We start from the raw sequence: 24,755 nt of genomic DNA, 5'->3' as shown, positions 1-24,755 counted from the left end.
TTCCCCATACTTGGCATTTCACCACTTAACTATTTGTAAACTAATTTTAAAAACAAATATAAGCAAAAAAACAAATATAGGTGAAAAATATCTATCTTTTTCAATTTATTAAGTCCAAGCTACTAAAATAATAAAATTCAAGCCATGCCACAGTGATCTAGCAGCTAAGGAATTAGTTGCATATTCTTATTTTGGAATACAAAAGTCCAAGAAGAGTATGATTACATTTTGACAATAATAATCAGAAAAAAGTATTTTAAGCCCCTTTTAAAACTAGAAAAATTAAAATGTAATAAAATAACTCACCCAAAATTTTCTATCCACTGATCCCTTCCACTGCATATTTACTACATTCTCAAAAATTGTTTTATATTTAGTTATTTCTACATAAATCTTGTATTCTAACAATTCTACACACATCATCATAGATTTCACAATTCTACATGTTTCATAATAGATTTTTAAAATTAACTTAGAAGTCTCTTAGATTACATTGATGAGGAAAAGTCAACCAGGACTTAATGCCCTCTAAGTGCACATACTTGAAAAGTAAATTCAACAAAAATGACTTGAGATGTTTATTAATATTCATAAGTATGTCTTAGTAACGATTCCCTAGTGAGCTATATACTTGTAAAGAGGCCTTCTATGCTGTCAAATGATGATTCTCTTTGAAGGAAGGAAGTACGTGGGATCAGTGTTTTAATCTCCATTAAACCAACCATCTATCTATCTGGAAAAATCAAAGAAAAGAATCCTTACGAACAGTTTCATAAACTATGTGGTCCTACTCACAATCCTACAATGAGATTATAAACTAGTTAACATCACATAAATGAATTACCACCATAAAAATTCATATACAACTGAGAAAATATCACATGAGAAATTTCAAACTTTCTATAAACAGATTATTCATATATAATGAGAATTATTCTCAAATCATCTCCTCTTAAAGCTGTCCTTTGGATTGGAGAATATGTTTATGTCCTTGTAACTTACACCAGTAGGAAACTTACCCCACTAAGTGACCTTAAACTAACTGGGAAATGAATATACAATCAATCCTGTTTTCAACTTGCTAAAGAATCCTGTTTTCAATAGTACATCACCTTGTTCAGGGAAATAGCACTGCAACAGAGGGAACTCCTTCTAAAGGAAATGGATCTACTGTCAACAGAAAGAATCTCTTCTGGTAAACTAGAATGAAGCTGAGAGTTGTAGGGATAAAGGGAAAACTCCCTCACCCTTGGAAGTTTAACTGAAACATCAATTAACAAAAGGCAAATTAATAGGAGAAATACCATATACATTTATTAGCATGCATGAGAGAGAATCGCAGAGTGATTTTTCCACTATGCAATGGGGTATAGATGGTTACATGTTTTTGTTTGTTTTGTTTTGTTTTAGAGGTAGGGTCTTGCTATGTTGCCCAGACTGGTCTTGACACCTGGCTTCAAGTGATCCTCCTACCTCAGCCTCCCAAGTGCTGGGATTACAGGTGTGAGCCACCATGCCTGACCCTGTATCTTTTTTCTTATGGGAAAGGGAGATGGGGAAAGTGTGGATGATTTTAGGAGGGTAGTGAATGATTTCTAGGGGAACTTAATGGGAATGAAGAATATACAATGGTCTGGGACAAAGTCTGTTGAGCCTGTGTGACAAAAGTCTGCCCAGGTGTGTTGACAGACTTCAGTCTTTCTTCTTGCATGAGTTTAGCTAATACAAGGGAAGGAACCAGAGGTAACCGTTTTCTTCCGTGACAGGTCCAAACTTCAAGCAGATGAGGGAATTTTAGAGAACAACTTTATCCCGTACTTTGGGAGAGACAAAGTATTGAGAGATGGTGGGGCAGTGGGCGGGGGTGGGAAAGAGGCCAGAGAGACCTCAATGCTGCTTCTTCAGTTCAGCATGTCAAAGCACTGTATTTTAGAGTACTGGTTTCTGAGCCCCAACATTTCCCTGTCTAAAACTTCCCTAGAAGTTTCACATATTAAAAGCTGAGTTAGTGGCTGTGAAAAGACAAATCAAGTTAGTAACTCAATGGCAAAAGATCTCATCAAATCAGTCTCTTATTTTGGGGAATAGGCCAGTCCAATTAAACAGCTGTGTCTTATTTTAGAAGACAGCATTGCAGATGGGCCCTCAAAGCTAGGCCTCTATATGTAAGGTAGGCAAACATATTTTTAATAAGAGGCATCTCTACAGAAACAGAAGAAAAACAATGGTCAATGTCTGGAGTAGTCTATAAGCTAATTATTGGAGTCTCTGAAGCATCTTCAGGTTGCAGTGGCAATCTGACAGATTTATTATTATTATTATTATTATGGTTTGAATCAGGTATTCAAGCAAACTTTTTGCACAGTCCATATATCTGTAGGCATAAAGGCTGTTAATACGTAAGTTGCTCTGGTGATTTTTGTTGAAGTTTATATTAAGTTCTAGCTTTAGGGCTTTAAGAAAAGCAGTTTTAATTTTTAGTGATTTTAAGTGAGAAAAATGTGAAAACATTAGTTTGGAGACTTGTAGCTAAAAAAGAATTTAGGATTTGGTCTAAATTGCAGGCAAATAATAAAAATAATGGACAAGGCTAGAATCTAATACATGTATACTATGGTTTTTCCTTTAATATGTATTTTTTCTAGTCCCCCTTTTAAAAAAATCAAATACAAATTATACTAGGACCAATTTATTTGTAAAATAAATTTTAGTCTTACCATATTTGGCCTGATTATTTGTATAGTGCAGCAAGAATAGTGATTCACCATATGGACTTTTTAAAAATGGACTTCACTGGAACTTTTAATAAGGAATTTTGGATTAGACTTTTAAAAGCCTCAAGGGTAGGAAAGCAAGCTGAGCATTTGCCATCAGACTGTGCCTCTAATATCGGTATGAACTGGGTGAAATTTTCTCTTTTCAAGGTCCTTGAAGTATCTTGAGGTTCTCAGGCCTGCCAGAAAGTGACATTTTTTACTTATCCCAAGGTCAGGAACCTTATAAGGGAACTGTGTGGATAGGGAACAGGGCCAGTCTCTTTTTTGTTTTTTTGTTTTTAAACTTTATTGGCTTTATAAAGTCAACCTCAATCCCTCAAAGCAGTCTGGTCATATATGAAAACGTGACATTTTAGTCAAATCCTTGGTAAAATAACCAGTGTTTTCAATGTGTCCTGTTACAAAAGAAAAGATTCTTATTGAACTTATGTAAATAATTAGATTGTCATAAAACTAGAATATTTATGGATAGTTTCTAAATTCTGGAGAAATCATCTAGAGAGAAAAGTAAATGTTTTGATCTTGTTCGTAAGTATATTTTAACTAATTGCTGTAAGTTATGAATAGCTTAGAAGAAAAAATTTTCTTGGCTCTGGAAAACAAAACATAGGAAGAATCAGCAATGTTTTAAATAAAAAGTCAACAAAAAATCATTTTGGGCCAAGTGTGGTGGCTCACGCCTGTAATCCCAGCACTTTGGGAGGCCGAGGCGGGTGGATTGCTTGAGCCCTGGAGTTCAAGACTAGCCTGGGCAACATGGTGAAACTCCATCTTTACCAAAAATACAAAAATTAGCCAGTCTTATAACCTGGTCTCAAAATAAATAAATCAGTAAATAAACAAATACATAGATTAACATTTAAAAATAAAATAATAATAAATTATTTTAGTCCACCATCAGTTCAGTTCCATGTAACTCTTGTTTTGCTTGATGTTGGGTTAGCAATCTTTATGAATGTATCAGCTTTTTAATTAGAGTCCTGGAAGTTTTTTTACCTAGTCCAGTGGTATGATTTCCAAAGTTACCAGACACCTGTATGTAAGAGCATTTGTCAGGGTCTTTTATTTTTTTAATTTAATATTTTTATTTTTATTATGAAAAATTTCAAACATATATGAAAGTAAATAGCACAATAAACCCATCATCCTCACCTCCCAGATTCAGCTACTATCAATAATTTTTCTTTTTAAAGTATTTTAAAACAAACCACAGAATACATTTCCCTGCTTTCTCCCACTGATTTGTCTGAATTGGGATCAAAACAAGTTACACACATTATATTTGGGTTTTATGGCTCTGAAATATCTGGTAAAAAAAAAAAAGTTCCTTTTTAAGATTTAAGAGGCAAACACTATCTGAAATACAAAGAAGGAATTGTGAGGACAGTATGCCAGCAATCATATTTTGGTGAGTAGGAGCATGGATGAGGAAAAAAATTAATGGAAAAAGACCAGCAGGAAATAAAACAGAATGCCAATAATGATGTGTTTGGGTAGAAAGACTATGAGTAATTTTTTCTACTTTTTTGTATATTCTAATGTTTTTTTGAAAACATGTATAACTTATGTACATGTACTTTTTCATTTTACCTATAATATTTTATTATGCCTCTAGTAAGGCATTTAAAAAACATATTCACCATGTCATTATTATACCTTTTAAAAATAATTTAATACCAAATATCTAATATCCATATTTCCCTGATTATCTCAAACCTGACCCCTCCCTTTTTTTTATAACTGGTTTGTTCAAATTAAGATGTAAACATGGTCTGTACATTGCTGTTGGTTATGAGGTCTTATTTAATCTTTACATATAGGGGAGTGTGATTTATGTCAAAGATGGTTATGTGATGGTCTGCATAAAGAATGTATTTCTTTTTTAAAATTTTTATTTTTATTTAATTTCTTTTTTTTTTTTTTGAGACAGAGTTTCACTCTTGTTGCCCAAGCTGGAGTGCAATGGCACAATCTCGGCTCACTGCAACCTCTGCCTCCCAAGTTCAAGTGATTCCCCTGCCCCAGACTCCTGAGTAACTGGGATTACAGGCGTGCGCCACCACGCCCAGCTAATTTTTGCATTTTTAGTAGAGACGGGGTTTCACTGTGTTAGTCAGGACGGTCTCGACCTCCTGACCTCGTGATCTGCCCACCTCAGCCTCCCAAAGTGCTGGGATTACAGGCATGAGCCACCATGCCCGGCTTTTTATTTTATTTCAATAGCTTTTGAAATATAAGTGGTTTTGGTTACATGGATGAATCGTATAGTGGTGAAGTCTGAGATTTTAGTGTATTCATCATCCAAGTAGTATACATTGTACCCAATATGTAGTGTTTGTTTGTTTGAGACAGAGTCTTGCTCTGTCGCCAGGCTGGGGTGCAATGGCATGATCTTGGCTCACTGCAACCTCCATCTCCCCACGTTCAAGCGATTTCCCTGCCGCAGCCCCCCAAGTAGCTGGGATTACAGGAACCCGCCACCATGCCTGGTTAATTTTTTGTATTTTAGAAGAGACAGGGTTTCACCGTGTTGGCCAGGATGGTTTCTATCTCCTGACCTCATGATCCACCCGCCTCAGCCTCCCAAAGTGCTGGGATTACAGGTGTGAGCGACCGCGCCCAGCCCCCAATATGTAGTTTTTATCCCTCATCCCTTCTCCCACCCTCCCCCTTTTGAGTCTCTGGAGTCCATTATATAACTCTGTATGCCAAGAAGCAAATTTTGGACTGTAGCCAATTGTAAACTGCTTTTTGAGGAGAATCAAAGAAAAACAATTAATATTCTGTAGATGACAAAAGACTTAGAATAGCCATGGTTAGGCTGAGTGCAGTGGCTCATACCTGTAATCCCAACACTTTGGGAGGCCGAGGCAAGTGAATCACCTGAGGTCAGGAGTTTGAGACCAGCCTGGCCAACCTGGCGAAACCCCACCTCTACTAAAAATACAAAAAAAATTAGCTGGGCTTCGTGGCACACGCCTGTAGTCCCAGCTACTTGGGAGGCTGAGGCAGGAGAATTGCTTGAACCCAGGAAGCAGAGTTTGCAGTGAGCCGAGATCACGCCACTGCACTCCAGCTTTGGTGACAAGAGCGAGACTCCATCTCAAAAAAAAAAAAGAAAATAGCCATGGTAAAAGACACCAATTGACAAGGGAATTTTGTTATTTTTGTGACATATAATAACATAATAATTATGACTGATAACATATATCAAGACATCAGAATTTCAGGAATCCAATATAATTTTGGAACACATGAATATTTGTATAAATATAATTCAAAGCAAGTTAAATACCATTTCTTATTTGACAATGTTTCTCATATGATTTTCTTATATCGAATAAGCCCTAATATGTCTCTCTTGAGCTTCCAGGGGCCCTTTCCGGAATATCCAAAAGTTTGAGTTCAAAAAGACAATTTTAGAATCTGAAATTTGGGGAAGTATGTCAAATATCAAAGGTTTAAAACACTTGATTAAAATAGGATCACAGGTGGTTGGGCGCTGTGGCTTATACCTGTAATCCCAGCACTCTGGGAGGCCAAGGCAGGCGGATCACTTGATGCTGGGAGTTCGAGACCAGCCTGGCGAACATGGGAAAACCCCGTCTCTACTAAAAATACAAAAAAAAAATTAGCCAGGCATGGTGGTGCGTGTCTGTAGTCCCAGCTACTCAGGAGGCTAAAGCAGGAGAATTGCTTGAACCCTGGAGGCAGAGCTGCAGTGAGCTGAGACCATGACACTGCACTCCAGCCTGGGCAACAGAGTGAGACTCTGTCTCATAAATAAATAAACAAATAAATATAGGATCACAGGTGACTGTAAAATAATAGTCATTTACTTAGCCAGTGATAATTTAAAGATTTCAAAAAACAAATTTTTTTTTATTCTTTGATAAAGAGAAGACAGTTTTTTAAATAGTCAAATGACCTAATAAAGACCACCTTCTTCACTTTCTACTATCTTTCCCGACTCAGCAAGGTTAATCATCCACAGATCTAGGTCACCTATAGCAGTGTTCCTTGTTTGATGTAATATCTGAGCACTGACTGCAAACAAAAGTACATATGAATATATTTTATATGTACCATACTTTACAGACATAATTTGGAGATAAGAATGGCTTTTTCAGTCTCCTTCTAAACCTGACTTGAAGATATACCAATTATTTCCACATGACTCATTGTCTTTTTTTTTTTTTTTTGAGACGGAGTCTCGCTCTGTCGCCCAGGCTGGAGTGCAATGGCACAATCTCGGCTCACTGCAAACTCCACCTGCCATGTTCAAGGGATTCTCCTGCCTCAGCCTCCCCAGTAGCTGGGACTACAGGCACGTGCCACCACGCACAGCTAATTTTTTGTATTTTTAGTAGAGATGGGGTTTCACCGTGTTAGCCAAGATGATCTTGATCTCCTGACCTTGTGATCCACCTGCCTCGGCCTCCCAAAGTGCTGGGATAACAGCCCAGCCGGCAACTCATTGTCTTATAAGGATTCCTAACCAGTTTATGTTTTGCTTCTCTAAAGCACGTTTAAGCTCCATCAGGATAAAACTATTTCTTATATTACTTTTATATTTATTTCAACCACATCTTTCCTCTGCAAATAATGAATATATAATAGACAATAAGTATTTAGGAAACACTGGGTTGGAATTATCTATATTCTCAAACATTTACTGAAGTCAGAGTTTCTTAACTGCTCAAACTGGTGCTGCTCCAGACATCACTGTGGTAGAGTCTGTTCATACCAATGATGAAGCCTCATCTCTATCCCCTAAAGGGAATGGGAACCATTAATAGACTGATACCACAGTGGCTTTGTTTTAATTCAATCTCCATACGGTTCTTCTTGCAAAGGCCACAGTCACTCCTACTGTCTATTCCAGCACTCCTGAGCCCTCTAACTTGGATCCTCCTTCCTATTATGACCCCCTTGTGACTCCCCAGCTTTATTAAGCTACTTAATAATAGGAATTAAAAAAAACAAAAAGAGGAAGAGAAAAGAGGAGGAAAAGAATAAAAAAAAAAAGAGGTGGAAAAAGGGAAGAAAATAAATAAAACGACAATAGAGATGTCAGAGTAGCAAAATGAACAGAGTTTTTAAATGACCATATTTGTTACTACACTTAAGAGTATTGTGGCCAGAAAAGAATTGTGTAAATGTCTCATTACATTTTTAAAACTTATTTTATCCTTCTTTCTGGGATCAACAGAAAATTTATAAAAATAGCATTCTTTACCATTGAAAAAATTTTATGCAAGGGGTTACTTTCTAGGTTGTAATAATTTACATTTAACTTGGGTCCTGACATTAATGTTAATACCATCAATTTTCATATATGACCATGAGATTATTAAGAAATAATTTGAACATCAAGTGTCATTATAGCAAGCTACAAAGTTATGATTTAGTAATGTGCTTAGCAGGTAATGACTATTAAATAAATTGAATATTCACTGATGAGAATGCTCTATGAAGTTGAGGTACTGAATGCATTACAGGTTCAAAGAGACGTGCCAAATACATAGTTACCAAGGAAGGATTTTTCTTAAGATAGGTTGTTTCAAGGCAAACAGGCATTCCTGTAGCATTAATTAAAAAAAAAAGTGAGAGGAGGGCAAGAGTTAGAGGGCAACAAATGGGAAGTACATTATTATATCTTACTTGTCTGAGGTCAATGAATGCTAGCTGCAGGGTATCCCCCTGGAATCCTGGCACAGGCTCAGAGCTGGCAAACACTATTAAAAGAAAGAAAAAAAAAAGAATAAAAATGAGATCACAAAATATACAAGAGTTTAACTGATAAATTAATTTCTACTCATTATAAATGCATTATAATATTTACACATAATCATTTCAAATGAAGATTATTTATAAACTTCAATTTCCACTACTGAGAAAGTTCTCCACATCCATTACCTCAAGTGTTTTAATAATTTTAAATTTCTAATCTGCCATTTAATCACTGTAATCCTAATCACAATAAATTTAGGAGGGTTTTCTTACTAAAATTTAACAGTAACGTACTTCAATCAAGTAAAGCTTTCTGACCCTTTTTAGCCTTAGGTGAACGACTGTAGAAGCATTTAAAAATGATACCAATTCCATGGCTGTCAACATATTTTGAAACATTTGCTTTGCTACAGAATAGGTGCTATTAAAAAATCCCACCTCTAGCTAATAGCAATAAAAGGCAGACACCAAGGTAAGAAGTCAACTTTACATGCAGACAATAGGTAAAATGTTCTAAGTAGAAAAATCAGGATGATGCAGGAATGTCTGTTCATGCCTTTTAATTATTTTTATTTTTATTTTTATTTTTTTTGAGACGGAGTCTCATTCTGTCACCCAGGCTGGAGTGCAGTGGCGCCATCTCGGCTCATTGCAACCTCTGCCTCCCAGGTTCAAGTGATTCTCCTATCTCAGCCTCCCGAGTAGCTGGGACTACAGGCGCATGCCGCCACGGCCGGCTAATTTTTTTTGTATTTTAGTAGAGATGGAGTTTCACCATGTTGCCCAGGCTGGTCTCAAACTCCTGAGCTCAGGCAATCCACCTGCCTCGGCCTCCCAAAGTGCTAGGATTACAGGTGTGAGCCACCACGCTTGGCCAGTGATTTTTTTAGAAAGGATTCATGCCTCAACTAAAAAAAAATCTCAACGAGAATTTTTAAAATTTCCACAGATTCCTTCAATAATTTTTTGTGGTTTAAAATTTTTAATACTACTAACATAGCTTACTTAATTAAACTAAAGACAATTCCAATATTAGTTATTTTAAAAACTTAAAACACTTGGCTCATAAAAAAGACCTTGTCATTTCACATGCAAGCTTCTCTGATAAGAATGCCTGTAATCATTTTCCCACCCCATTAATTTCTAATTTTCTTTTCTTCTTCTTTTTTTTTTTCTCGATCTGTCACCCAGGCTGCAGTGGCATGATTATAACTCACTGCAACCTCGAACTCCTGGGCTCAAGGAATCAGCCTCCCAAGTAGCTGGGACTACAGGCATGCATCTCCACACTTGGCTAATGATTTTTTTGTTTTTTTGGGGGTTTTTTTGGTAGAGATAGGGTATTGCTATGTGGCACAGGCTGGGCTTGAACTCCTGGCCTAAAGCAACACCCCTGTCTTGGCCTCCCAAAGTGCTGGATATTCTGATTTTTTTAGAGAACATTATAGGTGTTCCATTTGTGAATTTATCTGAGCTAGAATTTTGGAAGCCATTTAAAATTTCAGCCTATATAGTTCTTGGAATAACAAAAGCAATTCTTAAATTTAGTGTATTCTGTGTGAAATATAGTTTAGAAAGGCTCAAAATCAACAATTAAAAACAATTAATAAATGAAAATTTGCACAGCTTAATTTATCTGGCATCTCTGGGGAATGTTGCTGTTGTATAATTTTTGCTTTAAGCATCAGAATTTTTCTTTAATCTTAGGCATATTTTACAAAATTCTAAAATGTATCGTAATTCTCTGGGTCACCATTAAGAATACATTTTGTTCTATAAAGTAAAATTCCCAGGGCTGTTATGGAAGTAAGAGCTGTTTTTTTTGTTCTATTAAAAAGCTGTGCTATTTGAGTTTTTGTGTCTAGCTTTTCTAATTTTTCTGCCTTCTCCCTGGTAGTTTTAACATGAATTCTTACTCCCTACTCTCTCCCTCATCTGTCTTATTAATTTTATCTTTACTCTTCTTGAGCAGGTAAGCCAGTTAATCAATTACTAGAATTATGTCTAAAGTAAGAGCAAATACAACCTAAGTAAGGGCCTCTCCTACTAGTAAGGTTAATAGGTTTTATACACGTTCCTTTGAGCATATGTACCTTTTGAGAATGAGTAACCTTTTGGTTACTCAGAGATGCACCACTTTTCCCCCTTTGTTCTTGGTTCTCTGCTAGGTTATGATCATTAGATAAGTGACTAAATTCACCATTCTCAGACCCCTTTTTTCTAGAAAACCAAAATTTAGTGACCAAATCTAGCCACACTTTTCAGTATTTAGTACAATTTATTCATATCACTGTCTTGTTAGACAATAAGTGGTATACTTTCATACAGTGGTATCACCATTACCCCCTACTATGCCCTAGGTAGCTGAGTTGCCTTTCTCTAGTATCATTACATCTTAACTGAAAAACGATAAGCAAAATTATACCTTTTATATTACATTGTAAAATATATTATTTTATGTTAGCCTTTTATATTATAATCATAAAAGGTGTTTAAAGTAAAGGTGTTTTCTAACTTTAAAAAAATACTTTTTTTGGCTGGGCATGGTGGCTCATGCCTATAAATCCTAGCATTTTGGGAAGCCAAGGCTGGAGGATTGCTTGAAGCCAGGAGTTTAAGACCAGCCTGGGCAACATGGCAAGGCCCCATCTCTACAAAACAAAATTAAAATTAGCCAGGCATGGTGGCATGCACCTGTAGTAGTTCCACCTACTGGGGAGGCTAGGGCAGGAGGATCACTTAAGCCCAGGAGGTTGAGGCTGCAGTGAGCCATGATCGTACCACTGCACTCCAGCCTGGGTGACAAAGCAAGATCTTGTCTTAAAAAAAAATACTTAGGACCATCCAGCATTTTATTGGCCTTTTTTTTTTTTTTTTGGTCACAAAAAAACCCCATAAATCCCTAGTGGTTCTCAACCAAGGCTGTAAATGTTACCATAGCTTCTACCATCACCATGGATAGATACACATATACTCATAAATAAAGACTTTCTATGATGCAGGGAGACTCATTTTATCAGGCATAAAAATAAGCTCAATTTCAATTAGACATATAGTTATTATCTACTTAATGCTCAGAATTTTTCTACATTAAAAATAATCTTAAAATAATTTTTCTTCTCCCTAGGTTCCTGTTTAAGATACTATCATTTAACCAAAGAGCTCAATGTCAAAATTAATGATACTATAAATTTATATAGCACTTTATACTTTACTAAGCACTTTCTCACACACCATCTGCTCTGAGCATCACAATAACTTACTTGAGTAAATAGGGCATGCAGATGATGGATCATAAAATCTTGCAACTGAAAGAGACAACCTCTTTGAAACACGTCCAACAGTCCCCTAAAGACTCAGTTTAAAAGTTGCCGAGTCCATTTTTTTTTTTTTTTAAGAGATGGAGTCTTGCTTTGTCATCCAGCGTGGAGTGCAGTGGCGCAATCTTGGCTCACTACAACCTCCTTCTCCCAGGTTCAAGCGTTTCTCATGCCTCAGCCTCCCAAGTAGCTGGGATTACAGACGTATGCCACCACGCCCGGCTAATTTTTGTATTTTTAGTAGAGAGAGGGTTTCACCATGTTGGCCAGGCTGGTCTCAAACTTCTGACCTCCAGTGATCTGCCTCGGTCTCCCAAAGTGCTGTGATTACAGGCATGAGCCACCACACCCAGCTGAGTCCTTCATTTTATAGGGCAGAAAAATTAAAAGGAAAGTGACTTGCCCGGGATTATATAACTAATTCAGGTTTTCTGGCATTTACTCCATTAATCCAGAATCTGATTAAGTATTCAGTCTCTCATCTTTTATCACATCTCTCATAAGAATCTAATCAATATGGAAGTGAAATTCACTAGATTATAACACTCAGGGCTTTTTCTCAAATTTTTTTAGGGGTAGAAGGCAATTTAGTGATCTGATAATCATCTGGCACAGAGGACATTCGTAATGATATGCTATTGATTCACAGCTTCGTATTTTTCCCTTTATTTCTTTAAAACTCTCAACTGCAGTCAATCCTGTTGTTTCTACTTCCCAAAATATCTCTTGAATCTGAATTTGTTTCTACCTTAGTACAAACTATCATCATTTCTTGCTTGGATTACTGAAACACACCCTATCTGATCTCCCTGCTTCTGGTGCAACCTCTCCATCCACTTCTTCCAGTAGGATTTACACAGATGTGACTTGTGCCACCTCACAGTTTAACATCCTTCAATAGTTCCCCATCATCTTAAAATGAAACAAGGCTAAGGTCCTTTGCAATCTAGCCTTTGTCTATCTGCCAGCCTCATCTCATCATTTCCCTAGGGGCACCTTAGTTTCCATACCACACCAAACTACCTGTACTTCCATGCATATACCACTCTCTTTCCATGATGCTTTGATCCCTCTGCCTACAGCATCCTTCCTCTTATTTTCCATCTGGGTAAACTCTTATTTATCCTTCAATCATCGTCTTCCTTGGGAAGACTTCCATTATCCCTGCAGGTTGGCTTAATGTCCTTTCTCTGTGTTCTCACTGCAACTTCCTGTGCACAGCCTAACTTCAGCACTTACTTTGCTGCCTTGTAATTGTTTATCTGTCTGGGTCTTCCCACTAAATCATGAACTCCCTGAGAGCAGGGACGGTAACTTCACTTCTACATTCTTATCACCTAGCGCAATGCCTGACTTACAATGAGTATTCAATGAAAGTTTCTTAAATGAATGAAGAAAAACAGAACCATAAATAAATAAATTCTAAGGAATGTCATCCAGTATTGGATAGTGATATATTATGTAGCTTGTTGATTAGATTTAGAATGATGCTGTCCAAGAGAATGTTCTGCAATAATGAAATGTAATATCCATGCTAAACTTAATTTTTGGTTTTATTTTAGTTAATTTTTTTTGCGACAGGGTCTCACTCTGTTGCCCAGACTGGAGTGCCATGGTGCCATCACAGCTCACTGCAGCCTCCCTCAACCTCCTGGGCTCAAGCAATCCTCCCCTCTCAGCCTCCTGAGTAGCTGGGACTACAGGTGCCATCATGTCTGGTTATTTTTTTTATTTTCTGTAGAGACAGGGGGACTATGTTGCCTAGGCCAGTCTCAAACTCCTGGCCTCAAGCAGTCGTCCTGCCCTGGCCTCTCGAAGTGCTGAGATTACAGGTATGAGGCACTGCATCCAGCTTAATTTAAATTTCCTAGCCATATGTATTTATTTAACAGTGCAAATCAAGAACATAACTGTATACACTTAGTGTATTTATATAAAAGTAATTTAGGGTGGGTGAGAATACTCCTAATAGTTTCTTCAATTAAAACTAAATCATGAGCTCTTCCACTAAACAAGAAGCTCCTGGGAAGTAGTTACATACACCATGCCTGTCACCTAGGAAACAGTCAATAAATGTGTGTTGAATGAATAAATAGTAATACAAATCATTTCTACTAATATTGTCTATGGTCCCAATAATTCATGGGGTCAATTTTAATCTTTTAAATTTTTAAAGAATTGATGACTAATTTTTGAAATCTCTAGAAGTACTATCATCAAATTACTTTTTGGCTCATCCAGATTCTCATTTTGTATATAATTTGTCATATTTGGGGGATTCCTAATTCTCCTCCCTTGGACCATCTTTAAAATTTTAAAAACAATAATGCCCACTTCCCCCCTTATTATGGTGTCTTTGTTTTTGTCATTTAGCCATGCCTTTAAGGGTATTTTTAAATAACACACATTGATCCTGGTTTCCCAATAAGATATGTAAAAATCATTTCCAGACTATAAAGTGTTCTTTTTTAAGAGATTCCAAATCTTTTTTTCTCTTAATGCCTCCAATTTGACTATTTCCTTTTTAATAAACAAAATAACTTCAGGATATTCATTTCCTCTTATTTTCTGCAATAATAAATGATTTCAAGTTTTCTTTTCTTTTCTTTTTTTGAGATGGAGTCTCACTCTGTTGCCCAGGCTGGAGTGCAATGGCACAATTTTGGCTCAATGCAACCCCAACCTCCCAGGTTCAAGCGAGATTCTCCTGCCTCAGCCTCCTGAGTAGCTTTGATTACAGGCATGTGCCACCAGGCCCTGCTAATTTTGTATTTTTAGAAGAGAAGGGGTTTCACCATGCTGCTCAGGCTAGTCTCAAACTCCTGACCTCAGGTGATCCGCCCACCTTGGCCTCCCAAAGTGCTGAATTACAGGCGTGAGCCACCGCACCCAGCCTGATTCCAAGTTTTCAAATATTCTTAGATTAGAGAAGGAGGTGTCTGATCTTATTGGGAAGGTATATTATAACAATAGGGTAAAACTCTGCTATATCAGCCTAACTTGGAAGAAGATTAGTTTGAATCAATTTAGATGAAAGTGGGAACAAAAAATAATGTATGCGGGGTAAGCTGTGATTATAACAAAACTATCTTCCAAATTGGCAATCGATGAAGTTGGGTTTTGTTTTGTTTTTGGAGACGGAGTCTCGCTCTGCTGCCCAGCCTGGAGTGCAGTGGTGTGATCTCGGCTCACTGCAACCTCCATCTCCCGGGTTCAAGCAATTCTCCTGCCTCGGCCTCCAGAGTAGCTGGGATTATAGGCATGTGCCACCACACCCAGCTAATTTTTTTGTATTTTTAATAGAGACGGGGTTTCGTCATGTTGGCCAGGCTGGTCTTGAACTCCTGACCTCAGGTGATCCACCCACCTCGGCCTCCCAAAGTGCTGGGATTACAGGTGTGAGCCATTGCGCCCAGCCAGCAATCTATGAAGTTTTAAGAGAACAAAGAATACCTGTAGGCAAAACATGAGTTATTTGTATATATAACAAAAAATATTTTTTGAGTAGGAAAACAGGCCCTTCCCCTCAGGATCTACGCAAAATGTAAAGGGTTTGTTACGAGGGGGGAAGGAAAATTGCCAAGATGTCAGGCCATAAGTATTTATCTTGACTGGAAAATATAAAACCTACTCTGAAATTAAACTCAGAGGGAATTAAACTCAGAAGTCCTTGAAAAATCTTGTTCTAGGCAGACAGTTATCTTTATCATAAGGCAGAGAATGTAGATTGTTTACAATGTAGATATAGAAAACATCCATACAGGGTAGGTAGAATTGTCAGGGGGTAAAGAGGGTGGGGGAGAAAAAGGGCCCATGGAGTCATAAGAGGGAACACATCAGAAGCTTGACAAAAGATTGAAAGAAAGGGGAGGAGGCTAAGCTAAAGTTTTAAGATCTTGCTTGCAAATGACCACACAGGTGCATATAAAATGGAATAATTCTGTAACTAAATAAATGGCTGAATATGAATGCCAATATTCATTCTATTTGAAGATACTTCTTGTAATTTCATTTCTATCTAGATCTGAATATTAAAGTAGCTAGTAAGAACTCAAGTTTTGTTTAACAAACTTTGTTATTAGGCAAACAAAGTATCCCATGTGAACCAGCTGTGTCGTTAGAAGGAATGACTAAGAGCACCATCTAGTGGTTTTTCTGGTGGTGAAGAACTTATGCTTGGGAATCAGGAGAGTTAGGATTCTTGGCTTTTAGATGTATTTTCTGCTGCATGCGGTCAGCAACAGTGGGATGCAAACCTCGAGGACCAACTGTTACTCTACCTTCATCACCTCATTTTTATATAAAGTAGTATCTAGTTTTCTCCATTTCTTGGAATTAAACCTGGGCAAAGTATCCTCCATCAAATAGGTTAGGTTCAAATTCAGGTATCCAAACCAGGAACAAATTCAGGTATCCAAACAGTGTAACAGCATCCAGCTTACTTTTTAAAAAGGCACTGAAATATTCTTCTCTTACCATCCAGATGATTTTGCCTTAATACTTTTATTATGGGGCACAGCCCTTTTTCAAGGCTAGAATTAGAGGTCATAGTTGCTAAAACTCTATAAACAGCATTCTTTTTTTTTTTTTTTTCTTTTTTGGCTAAGCTTTCTTGTTTTGTTTTGTTTTTGAGACAGGGTCTCACTCTGTCACCCAGGCGGGAGTACAGTGGCATGATCATGGCTCACTGCAGCCTTGACCTTCCAGGCTCAAGCAATTCTCCCACCTCAGCCTCCTGAGTGGCTGGGACTACACATGTGCACCATCACATCTGAGTAATTTTAATTTTTTTTGCAGAGATGAAATCTCCCTATTTTGCCCAGGCTGGTCTCGAACCCCCGGGCTCAAGCGATTCTCCAGTCGTGGCCTCCCAAAGTGCTGGGATTACAGGCATGAGCCATTGTGCCCAGCAGGTTAAGTTTTTAATCCAAAAATTAAGAAAGACCAAGGCTTTCACATTAAGAAACTTATCTACTCTCCAATAACTCACCATTGAAATAGGTGCCAGCACTCTTTAATCTGGAGCTATTCTAATGCCTTTTCTAATACCTACAGATTTCAGATGTTAAACCCTTAGGAGCTAATAACCTAACTTAGACATTTGGGCAGAATGAATTTTAAAATGTATTCTAGACCTACTCTGGATACTTCAAATATAGAATAGGTCTTTCTGATTGCCTGATGCTTTGGAAATAGTCTGTATTTTCTTAGTAATATGAAGAATTTCTGTGACACCTTTGTAAGAACTTGTTTAGAGGACATATTAATCTTTTCTTCTATATGGTTATATCTATAAGGTATCTATATTGGTACCCAATATATAATAAGTATTTAATAAATATAAAACAAAGTACATACACTGATTCAGAACATCATTCTCATACCTTGGCAAATGCTCCTCCAAATAAGAAGACATTTATCTTGAACTTATACAAAATTTATACTAAGATCAAAGGTTCAATGTAGCTTTCAGAGGGAGCTATTTTTGCAATTTCCAAGTATGTATTCCTGGTTATCTTCCTGACTGTCTCCAAACATGCAGTTATACTAGCATTATGGTTATGGTCAAATTAACCAAAAGTTAACCTCTACATTTATACACAGATCCTACCTAGTATTCTCATACCATATACTTTTACAAAGTTTAACAATTTATAGTCATATTTATTAATGAAGTTATTAATTACTGTTTCCCCACTGGACTTAAACTCCAAGAGGGTAAAGACCTTTTCTGTTTTGCTTACCACTGTATTCCCTCAATGCCATGCACATAATAGATATGAAGACATAATTAATATATGACTTCAAAGCCCCACACTCTTCAATGTCTTAACATTTAGCTGCCTTTGAATCTCAGAACCAGGACGTTATCTTGAAACATTTATCAATTCCAAATTCCATGTGTTATGGGAAAAATTTAGGCCTCTTGATGGTTGAAGGGTTTGTCCAAGCCAACTTGCTCAAGTTAGAGGCAGAGCCAGGACTGGAAGCAAGGTCTCAACTTCCTGACATGTACTCAGACCATCTTAAGACTGATCTGAAAGCAATTTAAAAAAGAAAAGTTCTATATAAGTTCATATAATTCTATATTCCTGAACTTAGACATTGTATCCACTTTGACCAAGCATAGGTTAAAAAAGTAGAAAAACAGGAAAGATCCAAAGAAAATTTACAAAAAGGCATGTGAAAATACCCTACAAGGAAACATTTTAAAAAATAACTACTTAGCTCAGAAAGATAAAGTTAAAAGGTCATTCTTCAGTCATCAAATATGTGAAGAATTTTTATGAAAGAAATAATGATTAGTTTTGTTTAGATCAAGGAGTTAAATGGTCTTGAGTTGAAATACAGCAGTATCAGCTGGGTCTTAACTTTCTGACGACAAAGGTAGAACTCTAGAAGAGACCAGTGTTGGTTACAGAGAGTTCCTGATTTGTTACTTTGTTAATTTAGTCAATAAATAAACATCTGTAGACCTTTTATTATGAGCATAGCACTCTGTAAGATACCTGCAATTTCAAATCTTCTATGTTGAATTTAATTAAACTATCCATCCTGGATGGTTAAATCATATCAAATTGTACCTTTACTCATTCACTCTTTTTATGTATTCCCTCCTCCAAAATGCCTGGAATCCATACTCTCCATTCCCACTGATGAAGGTTAAGCTTTTTTTGTATTTCACATGGAAAAGTTCAACAGCCTTTTAACAGGTCTTCCTGCTTTCAGTCTCTCCCTCATTCCAGTACAAATTTCCAAATGACACTAGAGTTAACATTCTATGACACACATTTAATCATGTCATGGTCCTAATTAAAAAACTCCATTTTGTAGTCCATCCACATATGATTATTTGAAGATTCCCTAAACATTGTCTTATCACAGTGCTTTTGCCTGTCTCATTCCCGCTGTTCAGAATGCCCTTCCCTGCTTTTGGTGAAATCTTATCCATCTCAATTTTTACTTTTTACCCAGCTCAAATTTTACTTCGGTCATAGTCAATCTTCTCAATCCCACAGCATACAGAATTAATTGCCCCCTCTCTACAAATAATACATATTCTATAAATAATTAATTATGCTCTATTACAGTTATGTACCTGTCTCGTACCCAGCCAGACTATGAAATCTTTGAAGTTTATCTTTGATTTCCCAGTATATAACAAACATATAATAGGTTCTCGTTAAACATTTGCACAAATGAATCTTCCTATAAAGAAGTTGACTTAACATGGGAAAAAGTTCTGTTTCATAATTACAGACTGAAATTTTAGCTCAAGCTAATTTAACTCACAGGTACGTGTGTCACCCGTCACAAGGAATACCAAAAAAAAGAGCATCAACACATTGTTTCAAAAAACAAATGAGCACATAGATGGGTCAATGCTAATTCTTCTTCATCATCAGAAAAATAAAACGAACAAAAACAAAAAGTACATGGCTGAATGATGGTATAGAATAATTTGTCAGTAACTGAATTATTTCCACCTTTCCACCTCCCCCACTACATCTAGATGTGCTATTTGTTTCTACCTGCAGATTGACATTTTGAGGCCGAGGAAATACATGTATGATGTTTTTCACAGAGTAACAAGAATGGGAAAATAAACATTTGGATTCTGATTAAACCAAATAAAAGGAAAATCTAGCACAGAATAAAGGTCATTGTTGGTGCTTATATTTCAATCTTGTAAATGAAACTCACTTCTTATTGCTTAAATTTTATGATTTAAGCACCTTTTCTGAGTTGCCCAGCATTTCTTTGGTGGCTCATGATTTCCAATCTGAGTTCCTGATCCTTGCTACTGGACTTCCTTGGACTATGGCTCTCTTGCTAGCATATCACAGACTAGCAGGATTTTATGTTAATCCTGAGAACCAATCACAGGCTATTAAGTAAAGATTTCTGAGAGTCTTCAAGAGAAAGTGATCACTATGAGTCAATACGGATTTATGACGAATCCGAGTAATGTCATTTTCTTATTTGAAAGGGTAATTAGACTGGTAGATAAGGAAAATTCAATTGCTGTTATTAACTCTTCATGCTAGCAAGGCTTCTGACAGAAGCTGCTCATAACATGAAGCAAGATGCCAAACTGTGAGTTAGATTCAATCAGAGGATTAGCAACTGGCTGAGAAATCTTAAGGTACTCATAAGGTTCTGAATAATTGACCTAAATAGATACAAAGGAGAGGTCCATGTAATACCGCGGTTCTCAAACTTTATCATGCAACAGAATCAACTGGAGGGTCTATTCAAGCAAATTGCTGGCCCCATCCCCAGAGTTCCCAATTCAGCAGGTGGGGCCCAAGAATTTGCATTTCTAACAAGCTCCCACATGATGCTATTGCTGCTCATTTGGGGACCACATTTTGATGATGTACTGTATCTCAGGATATTGATGTTCTGTATCTAAGGATATGAATAACAGGTTTTGTTCAATATTTTGCTAATGACTTTGTTAAATATGTAGAAAGAATTATTACAAATCCACAGATATTAACTTTTGATATAAAAAGATCTCAACAGGCTAGTTATGGAACACATCTCAAAATTTATTAGGGATAACCTTAAAATTCTAAAATAAAAACCAACCACATATATATAGGATAAGAAAAACAGAGCTTAGCAATCACCAAAAAAGGGGGGGAGGAATACACAGAGATAATAGAATCCTGTAGCTTCAATGATTTGGAAGTATATTCTAGCTACTGAAAAAGGTTTAACAGTTTTGGCTTTATTAATCAATTATAGAATATGAAACAATGTATTTGATAGCAAAGCTACATAATTATACTTGTTCTGTACACCTGAGTATCTCTATATTTAATCTGGGGTATCAGATATGAAAGAGAAGATAGTTAAACCAGTTTGTTCAGAGAAGATTTTTGGATCTAAAACTATATCACATAAGAAGAATAAGAATAAGGAATTATTGATGTCTGGCCTTCAGAAGATTTAGAGAGATGTAAGAGCTGTTTTCATGTAACTGGCTTGTGGATAAGGATTTGTTTTTTCCTGTGTGACCCTAAGCCAAACTTCAGATATAGTTGTCAGGCTGCTTTCTATACACAGGTGCCCAACTGAGGAGAAAAATGGGAAGGAGAGAGCTAAATCCAGCTAATGTTTTATTTGATAAGCTATGTGCCTTCGTAGGGGCCAAGTCCAGATGGGAAAATAGTAACTTTCTCTAATTCAGATAAAGGGGGCAGGCAGCTCTAGAGGGCTTTTTCCTTTTACTGAGAACACCTTTTCTAATTTGCACAAAAACACAATATAGACTGGTGGTGACTCTAACCCTAAGGTATAACTAGGTCTATTAAGAGAAATTTAGAGAGAAAGTGGTTTCAGTTCAGTGTGAGAGATTGACAGAGTGATGTATTGTATGGAAATGTATTTTCTGAAGAGTATTTAATCTCCCAAATTGGATGTTCAAGGAATGGCTGGACAATTACTTGGCAGGTTTATTATAGAAAGGATTTCAAGATGGAGGAGTGTGTGAGCATGTCTATGTTATTAACAGGTGTGTGAAGAAACTCAATGATCTTTTAGCTTCTAGGATTCCCCATCTGAACTACCTGCCTTTCCTCTTCTTCATATTCCAGTTGATTTCCATGGTATCCTGACCTTTTCTCTTCACAGACTTACCAGGCACTCTAGCCTTTCTACTACCTAGCCAGATTTTTCTTCTTGCCTCCCTTTCTTCTCCTTTCCCTGCCCCAATATGCAGAAAGCATACATACTACATTAAAATTGAGAATAAGCTTTGTATATTTAAAGAACTACTTTCCTCCAGATTTAAACAAGAATACTTAACATGAAAACTTATTTTTAAAATTCTTTTAACATATTTATTAGAGAAAGCTAAGTTTCATTTTTTAAACGATTTATATATCAATCACTGAAAGTCAGAAGTTGAGGGGTGGATGGTTCTTTTGCACCAGAAAGACTTCTTTATCCATGCTATATTACTTAAGTAAAAAGATGTCTTTTGGAAAATAGAACACCAGAGATAGTGAAATAAACACAAAAATTTTTAATCAATTTTTTTTGTCCCATCAGTAGTAAATGCATGTTACTGTATTCAGAAGTAATGATTAAGGTAATACAGAAGTATTAAGAAGTAGAGCCAACCATAGGCAAAATCTTAAAGGAATCCGAGTTGTCTTCCGTGGTTTGTCTTTGGAGTCCCGGTCTCTCCCTTTTCATATCTACAGTGCCAGGACCTTAACCCCCATCAGACTAGGGTTTACCCCTCTTGCAAATGGCCCCAGGCTTTTTTGAGTTATAGCTCATACTCAGGACCTTTCTTGGTCTCTTCCAAGAGACTAGCTCTTAAAGAAAACATCAGAGTTTTAAAAGGAGCCTCTAGTAACTCTGCCCAAAGGAGTATCTGAAAGTGGAAACTATCCTATGGCAGGATAGTGAGGCAAAGATTCCAGGGTGTTTGGGCCTTTCTCCAAATGTCAATAGGCTAGAGAGGTAAGAGAATAGGGAGAAGATTTAGACAACTGAACTTGTCTAATCAAACAGTAATTTCCATCTTTGAGCAATAAATTTAATTTAGAAGACACATCAAATGCCAAAAAGGTAGTTTAATCGTTTAGTTATTTTGAAGCCATACTAAAGATGTAATACAGTAATCCCCTCTTACCCATGGGGGATATGTTCCAAGACCCCCAATGGATGCCTGAAACTGCAGATAGTAATGAACGTTATATTAATTATGTTTTTTCACATACATACATATATACCTATGATAAAGCTTAACTTAAAAATTAGGCACAGGGCTAGGCACGGTGGTTCATGCCTGTAATCCCAGCACTTTGGGAGGCCGAGGCAGGTGGATCACCTGAGGTTAGGAGTTTGAGACCAGCCTGGCCAATATGTTGAAACCCCGTCTCTATCAAAAATACAAAAAATTAGCCGGGCCTGGTGGCGGGCACCTATAGTCTCAGCTACTCAGGAGGCTGAGGCGGGAGAATTGCTGGAACCCAGGAGGCAGAGGTGCAGTGAGCCAAGATTGTGCCACTGCACTCCAGCCTGGGAGACACAGCAAGACTCTGCCTCAAAAAAAAAAAAAAAAAAAAATTAGGTACAATAAGAGATTAACAACAAAAATAATAAAACAGAGGACATACGACAATATACTGTAATGAAAGTTATGCAAATGTGGTATCTTTCTCTCACACACAAAATGTCTTAATGTACTATACAGCAGGTAACAAAAACTGCAGAAAGCAAAACTGTGGCTAAGAGGGACTACTGTAACATGAAAATGTCTTGAGCAATGCTTATATAAGATATTTACACAGACAATGTCATACTGGAATGATCTCATAAGACAACTTTTAAAGAAACTTAAGAAACCAGTTTCAAAGTATTTGTGGAATGGGAATAAAAATTACTTTCAGCTTAAAAGCTTATAAAAATGGCCAGGCACAGTAGCTCACGCCTCTAATTCCAGCATTTTGGGATGCCAAGGCAGGAGGATGACTTGAGGCCAGGAGTTTGAGACCAGTCTGGGCAACACAGCTACACCTCATCTGTAATTTAAAAAAAAAAAAACTTGTAAAAAAAAAAAAAGTGTTTCTTTGGGATATTGTTGTAAATACAAAATAGGCCAAGGGTGGCTCATGCCTATAATCCCAGCACTTTGGGAGGCTGAGGTGGGCAGATCACTTGAGGCCAGGAGTTTGCGACCAGCCTGACCAATGTGGCAAAAGCCCGTCTCTACTAAAAATACAAAAATTAGCTGAGCGTGTTGGCACACACCTGTATCCCAGCTACTTGGGAGGCTGAGGCACAAGAATCGCTTGAATCCAGAAGGCAGAGGTTGCAGTGAGCTGAGACTGTGCCACTGCACTCCAGCCTGGGTGACAGAGTGAGACTCTGTCTCAAAAAACTAAAACATAAATATATAAATAAATATTTGTCAAACAATAGCTTTACTTTGAGAAAGAAATATAATAAAGGTTTTCTAATTAGAGAAAATTAAAAATGCTTTCTGGGAAAAGAAAATTAATCTTTCTCTTCCCTAGGAAAAAAACCATTTTTCTTTTGTTATCTAAATAAACATTTCTTTTTTTTTAAATAAATGGGTAGGTTTTTAGAAACTTTGGATTGTGTGTGTGTGTGTGTGTGTGTGTGTGTGTGTGTGTGTGGTGTGCAACAGACAATTGATCTTGTCCAAACAGCCTATCTAATTATTTTCTATAATATTAATGATGTTTTTCCTAGCACAATGCCTTATACAGAGTGGGCACAAACTATTTGATATCTGTTGAAAAAAATCAGTCATTTCTGCTTCAATTGCAAACTGCTGACATTTAATTTTTTTAATGTCCTTCACAAAGAATACATTATTGCAAATTTTTCCTCAGACAAATATTTTATAATCCTTCTTGTGCCCCACTGATTTTCAATTTATCAACTGTGGTGCCTGATAGAATTGTCAACCAGGGATTTTCATTGTTTAATCAGTGTACCACTTATTTGAAAGCACTGCTTGAAAATTGCTCACATATACTCATATCTTGTACTTAAAGAATTATAATTTGAGGGTTGATAAAACCCATATCCAAAAGCACATGTAACAAGGCTAATGACCAAATATCCAGTTTTGAAGCTGATTGACTAACGTCAACATTAGATTATGGAATCTGCTAGCCTTGTTACCTAAAAAAAAATAAAGTGAAAAACAATGGCAATACTAAAGCCTTGTGAAATCTAAGGAAAGGAGAAACAAAAATTCAGAAATTTCATTTGGAATGCAAGGTCCTGAGCTTATTCTTCTAGCAAGTATCTAAAAAGTTACTTACAGGGCAAGTAAGAATGACAGAATCATTTCATTCATTTATGACAAACATTAGGGGAGTCCTAGAAAAAGGCAAGAATGACCAGACAAGGAATAATGGGGAAAATG

At 36.8% G+C, this 24,755-nt stretch overlaps 1 protein-coding gene across 22 annotated transcripts in view; it reads right to left on the bottom strand.

Moving 5' to 3' along the window:
- The window catches only part of EXOC6 (exocyst complex component 6), a 257,578-nt gene that overhangs the window by 36,782 nt on the left and 196,041 nt on the right, over nucleotides 1–24,755 (bottom strand). For 15 of the 22 annotated variants that reach the window (XM_055093140.3, XM_055093143.3, XM_055093142.3 and 12 more), the window contains one exon: nucleotides 8,442–8,515. In XM_055093140.3, coding sequence (XP_054949115.1) covers nucleotides 8,442–8,515 — 74 coding nt within the window. The other 7 variants (XM_055093149.3, XM_055093153.1, XM_055093151.1 and 4 more) reach the window with 3 other exon arrangements.

This window comes from Pan paniscus, chromosome 8 (assembly GCF_029289425.2).
Source record: "Pan paniscus chromosome 8, NHGRI_mPanPan1-v2.0_pri, whole genome shotgun sequence".
NCBI classification, from domain to species: domain Eukaryota; kingdom Metazoa; phylum Chordata; class Mammalia; order Primates; family Hominidae; genus Pan; species Pan paniscus.
This window is presented reverse-complemented; position numbering and strand designations above follow the sequence as displayed.